Raw genomic sequence first — 6,634 nt, forward strand, 5'->3', positions numbered from 1 at the left:
TCACTGTGGACTGCATGATGTGTTGTGACGCAAAAGAGAAGAAGTGAACGAAAACTTTGAAGCCTCAAGATCAAACTCAACTAGATTATCTTCCATTTGATACCCTCCGATCTCGATTGGAAACAGTGACTCAAATTCGTCAGCTTCCTGAAACGCTAGACACACAACATTTTTGTTTACCTTCACAAGCGAGTTTGGTCCGTATATATCCCACTCTGCTCCTCCTCCCAACACCAAACTAATCACAGGAATCTCTTTCCCCAGCAGAGACTTTCCTCCAAAACTTTTATAGCTAAAGCAGTCAGTAAAAGGATACACGGCTTTTCGCTTCTTGGCTTTCTCGGAGAAGGCTCTGACAAGAGCTTTGTAAATGGAAGCCTCCAAGAGAGTGTAAGGAATCACGTTCTTGATCTTCGTGCGTCCCCAGTGGCCCGTCTTGTTTTTCAACAAATCATGGTCGAAAGAGAGCCTCTTACCGTTGACTTCGATAGATTTGACATCTATGAAATAGTTGTAGTCCTCCCCGTGCTCTTTTGTTTCCCGGTTCGAGATAAGAGGAGTGGAAACAAATAACCCCGCGAGGTCTTTACGGTTCGGTCTGCCGCCGATGTATACGGACCCGGGGTTGTTTCCAGGTTTGGAAGGCAAACAAAGAGAGACTTTAAAGGGAATCTTGTAAGAAGAGACGAGGCTACTAACGAAAGATGTGGAGCTATTACCGAGACCGAGAATGCCCAGAGTATCAGCCGGAAGCATACTGAGGAAGCCCTCGAAGTAACCTCTGCAAGCTATGCGTGCCCTCACTGGGTGTTTGGGTGCAACGTAAGCTGATGATGGAGACGTGTAGCTTAGCATGACATTGTCGTTAATAAGAGTAGCGATCTGGGTGTTAAAGGTTAACTCGGATTTGACGTAAGCTTGACAAGTGGTGCATTTATCTTTAGTTTGTTCACAGCCGGGAGACCCGCAGGGGACAGGGGTTGAGGTGGTTGAGTTATAGCCCATTGTATCGCATTCAAACCATAAGGCTGAGCCTCTAACGTCTACGACTAGGTTAGCCACAATTGGTGGCTTGCCGACGGTCACGTTGGCATAGTAAAGACCACTTCTGGTGTCTTTGAAGACAGGAATTACAAAAGTATTAGGCTTTGGCTTTAGGTTGTGTTCGGTTAAAGATTTCGTGTTTGCGATTAAAACGAAGATGATGTTTAAAAAAATGAAAAGGCGAGACATTTTTTGATGGTGGGAAAATGGTAGAGATGTGCGAGTTATGTTGTTGCTCTGTTACTCACTAGGCATTAACATATATAGTTACAAAGTTCTATCGGATGTATTTTGATATGGTACATAAGAGATAAATAAATGAAATTATAAACGTGACAAGAAGTTTTTTAACTGAATTAAAGAAAGTAAACTAAGCAAATGAGGAAGACTGAAACTAAAGATTCGTCGGTCTGCTTTGGATCCATAAAAATTGGAAAACAAGATTTTCTAACGTTTTATACATATTATGTTTTTAGTGATTTCTTTAGAATTTTATTTTAACTTTTGATTGCCAAGAAAAAAACTTCAACACCTGCCGTAAAACGAGTATATATAAACTATTAAAAACCTTCTTCATGAAAAAAACTTATAAAATCATTTTAATCAAAGGAAAACTATTTTTTAGCCTAATACACTTTCTGTTTCATAATAAGTGTCGTTCTAACATTTTTTTCTTGTTACACAAAAAGTGTCACTTTACAATTTCAATGCAAATTATACTTACTTTCAGCTGAAAATTAATTGCAAACTGCATTCATTTTATAAATAATTTTATTTATCTCAAATACTATTGGTCAGAAAGGTGTAATTAATAACAAATTACATATATTTCATACTTTTTAATCTATGTGAAAGATGTAATCGTGACACTTGGGAGTAGTATAGTGTTATTATAATAGCAACGTCAAGAGGCCAAAAAAACCCATGTATATGTGCAAATCACTAACGAGTAACGGCCACCGTACATAAAGTGCATAATTGATATGGTCGGTGATGTAGGAGACGTAACAAAAATAGAGTCGATGATTTATTTTTTTTTATTTAAGGCAGCAAGTGATTAAGCTTGAAGTCAAAGACTCGTTGGCATGCGATGGATCCAAAGCGCACCTCGAACCTTCTGCCAAGTGTCAGTTGCAACAAAATATGTAGTTAATTTTCCTTGCGTTTCATACTAAAGGGGCTTATTGTATTAGGGGTTTGAGAAAATTTAGGGAGTTTTAGATTTGGTGGAGTTTAGATGGAATTTGAAGATTTTGTTTGGGAATTGAAGATTTTTGTGAGAATTTAGATGGGTGATTTTGGTAAGAATTTTTAAACCATTGGATTATCTTTAAACTCAACCCGTTGTGTTTGTTGAAGCTTATAGCTAATTAAAGAAACACACAAAATGGCTTCTCTCTGGTTCCAACTACACGTAACACCACAAAATTTTTGTTTGTGTTGTCTACAATATTACATTACTAGCTAGATAAATCTTATTAGCCACTTTTATGACTAGGCCTATTAAAGATGGCAGGAAGTGATATAGTAGTTTCAAGACTAATATTGTTTGACTTTGGTCAAATTCCAGTCTAGATATGGATTTGAATAAACCAGTTTAGTTGCATGATTCAAGTGGAGATGATGTCAGGACAATCATAGCTGTCATCTCCAGTCCTATCTCTCGCTGTTCTTGGACGTGTGATAGCTACAGAGCCGATTGAGCAGATCCATGAAGCTCCGCTTCAAACTGGTTATACACTAGTTTCTTCAATTATTAACTCCAAATTGCAGGAGTTAATAATTGACAACAGATCTCAGCTCATATAGTTTTTTTCTTTTTTTCAGCTCATATAGTTTTTTTCAGGCTAGAGCTATATACAGATTATTCAGATTTCTTAGCAAAAGAGATGGGACTTCTACATATTTTGCTTGGAGACAGAAAAAAGAACTTGAACCTGCAATTAAGAACATATATGCAAATGAAGTTCTTCAGTTGGCGCAAGGCTTAAAATATGTAACTTCTGCATTGTGGTCAGTATGCTCCTCTATACAAAACCTCAGACAGAGATTGTCCATGAAGCTATTAGCAAAATTCAAAAGACAAAGGATTGTGTTAAACATGTCTTGTAAGGATTGTTATACTTGTTGGAACCTCCAAAGCGCTGCTGATTGCGGTTGTTGTTGCTCTGTTTGTTGCCATTGTATGTCACCGCATTCGCTGAGACAGGGACCAGAGATGCCACAACAGCCGTCTGAAGCTTAACCTCATGGTTTAGAAGACGTTCGTGTACCTCAGTGAGAGATGGTGGTGTATCACGCCCTTCAATCTGATCAATGACCACTTTGTATTCCTCTGGAAAACCTTCAATCACATACTCAATTTGATCTTCATGATCCAGAGGTTTACCTAGTAAAGCGATTTGATCAAACCGGGTCGTCAGTCTTAGAAGGTATTCATCGATGGACTTTTCTTCCTTTTTCCAGTGTTTGAGTTGCTGTCGCAACTGCTTGAAGTGAGCTCGGCTTGGCTTTGCATACGTCGAGGACAAGGTAGTCCAAATACCGTTCGCTGTTTGCGCAACAGAGAGGAGAGGCTGGAGGGATGTTGAGATCGCTCCAAGAAGAGTCGAGTAGATCAGGCGATCTTGACGTTTCCATACAAGAAACAATGGGTTTGTGGAGGTAATGCCCTCGTTGTCAATGTTGGTGGTGGAATCTCAACAGATCCGTCGAGATAACCCGCAAGATCATCCCATCGAACAAAGCATGAATCTGTCGACTCCACATGATGTAGTTTGTGGAGTTCAACTTGGTTACATTTGTCATATTGACATTGATGATTTTGCTTGCGTCGGAGACATTCACTCTGATTGGCCGGAGAGACAGACATGGTGATGAAAGAAGAAATAGAAGAGAAGAAGAAGATGATGGCGGCCGAAATTTAAAAAAAAGATGTATTAGGTTTTCCTTATCTCTGATACCATGTAAGGTAATAGGCTGAATGATCTTATTAGAATAACTCTACAATATATATATTAGAGTATTTAGGTTCTATATACACATAATAAATCATAATTAAGTAAATAGCCTTTCACATATTAATATATTAACATATTAATAATCCCATTTTACCCTTTTCCACATTGTCCTTCTCTCTCTCACGTGTATCCTTTGATTCTCCTGCAACTTCTTATTGATTTTTACTCTCAAATTATTGCTTCCTCTCTATCGTTTTCAACCATACGCAATTTTCCGTGGCTCCACCCTGATCCATTCCCTTTGTTATTAATTGTATGTTATCATCTCAAGTACCTTTTTCGCGAGAACCGCAGATGGAAACAACACCCCAATCGAGACAGTAGTTAAGCTTCGCTGTACCGAGGATAAAATTTGTGTCGAGTTTCATTACCAATCTTCTACCACCATGAATCTATTTCAGGCTAGGTATGTTTCATTATAGAGGCATCATATTGGTCCGGTGAGTACTTCTCTCTCGACGAGATTGTCTACCGTAGTTGTTCACAATTTGTTTAAAGTCTTGATTTAGAGGATTTAAAGTGGTAGCTTGATTTACACCCAAAAAAAAGAAGTGGTGGCTTGATTCATGAGTTCGTGAAAACACATGGCTTTATGGATTGAGCGCATTATTGAAGAAAGAGTGGGGTTTTCCCGAGGACGTTGACGGCGATCTGAATCTTACATATTTGAAAACTTTAGTCTCAAGGACACATTTTATGTTTTCAATTACCCATTTAGACACTTTGAATTTGGAAGACACTTTCCCAAATCACTTTGTCCAATTTGCCCTTGAACTAGATATCAACGTGTTTGAGTAAATAATGAATTATAAAAACATTAATTTTTTATATATTTTGCATTGTTAACTCAAAATCTCCAGATCCCCTTTCTCTTAACCTAATCCTAAAAACAATCTTTCATATTCATCTATCATCTTGGACAATTACAATTGAACCAAAGCACCGTCGTCTTCTCCATCACTTTATGAGACAGTCGAGTTCACCGTCGTGTTCTTTTGTGATAAAAGATATCAAATTTGCCATGAATATGGATACTGACGGATCTTTGTGATGTAAATGGACACTGATGAAGCTCTGCGCCACCTCTGTCATCGACGCAACGGCTTCAGTGGCGCATACGAGAAGCAAGATTCTAAGAAGAATTGAAAAAGGACACGACAAGGACTATGACGTGAGTATTTTGGGAGAGGGAGGGAGAACCTGGAGGAGAATTAGGGAAGACGATGGTGAGCAGGTCTGAACTCCGGAGTGGAGAGGACGACGACATCGAGCTCTCGTGATGTAGACAGAGGATGTGTGGATGTCATCGGTATGGACGACAGTTGTATGGATGTCATCATTGTGGACATGAGACTTGGAATCAACACTACGAAAAAAAGATGGATATTGTGACTAATTTTTGTGTCAAAATAGTTTGTCACAATATTGTGACTAATTGTTGACTAACTTGTGACCACGTTATTACGTTATGAAATGGTAACTATTTGGTCATAATATTGTGACTGAATGTTAAGTAACAAAATAATGTCACAGATGATGACGAATTAGAGACGAAAAATTTGTCATAAATGTTGCTATAAAGTATGCGATCAAAATGTTATTAATTTTATGATTTCAATGCCTAAAATTATGCCATCAACGTAACTGTTATGAAAAATCATATAATTTTTGCATGTGATGAAATTAAGCAATAAAATAAAATATATATTAATCATGTAAAGAGTCGGTAGAACAATAATAGTCTAGCTATTAAACTCAAGCACATAAGTTTTCTTTGTCAACTATATGACAATGATTAATAGAATAAAAATATGTGCCACATTATGCAAAAACAGAAAAACATGCGAACGTTCTATTATAATTTTGATGACCTAAATATGAGGAAATCTGTTATTAAGCTTTGAAAAAAGAGGATATTTATTTACCTTAGATAAGAACAAAACAAAGTTTTGTTTTAAATCAACACTTATCACAAATGCGAACACGTGAGTTTAGAAATACAAATAATTTTATAGCTTTGTTATTAAATAATTTTGTAACAAATCCCCAATATATAAAAATATTTCACCACAAAAAAAAATAATCTTTTCTTTTTGTCTGCCAGAGCTGCAAAATCCTCACGTCTCCTCTGATGGTTTTGTGAATTCTAAATTTACATAATGAGTTCAAGTGGCCATATTTTCTCTTCAAGAAGTTGGATGTATAAGCGAATTAACCAAACAACTAATGAAGTTTCTGAAGAATTCTGTCAAGGTTTAGAGATCTTCATGAAATTTGCTATGAATCAGCCATTGTTTATCTAGACTGGTAAACTTTTTTGTCCATGTATTAAATGTGAGAATGGAAAATTAAGCAGAGAAACAACAGTCTCCAGTCATCTATATAACAGGGGGTTTATGCTTAATTACTGGGTTTGGATTTCTCATGGAGAAGATTATGATATTTTGAACAACAATAGTCATGTGGCTTGAGAAACTTCGAGATATGATTTTCAAACAGAGCAAGAGAATCCTTATGTGGACATGGTTTCAGATGCATATGTTCAGAACATGGAAGAAGAACCTAACCCC

At 37.1% G+C, this 6,634-nt stretch overlaps 1 protein-coding gene across 1 annotated transcript; it reads right to left on the reverse strand.

Moving 5' to 3' along the window:
- On the reverse strand, nucleotides 1–1,005 carry LOC106378039 (probable aspartic proteinase GIP1). The gene has a single exon (XM_013818231.2). The coding sequence runs from the start codon at nucleotides 1,003–1,005 to the stop codon at nucleotides 1–3; it is 1,005 nt and encodes a 334-aa protein (XP_013673685.2).
- Nucleotides 1,006–6,634: the final 5,629 nt, after the last annotated feature.

The sequence above is a fragment of the Brassica napus genome, chromosome C1 (assembly GCF_020379485.1).
Source record: "Brassica napus cultivar Da-Ae chromosome C1, Da-Ae, whole genome shotgun sequence".
Classification (NCBI taxonomy): domain Eukaryota; kingdom Viridiplantae; phylum Streptophyta; class Magnoliopsida; order Brassicales; family Brassicaceae; genus Brassica; species Brassica napus.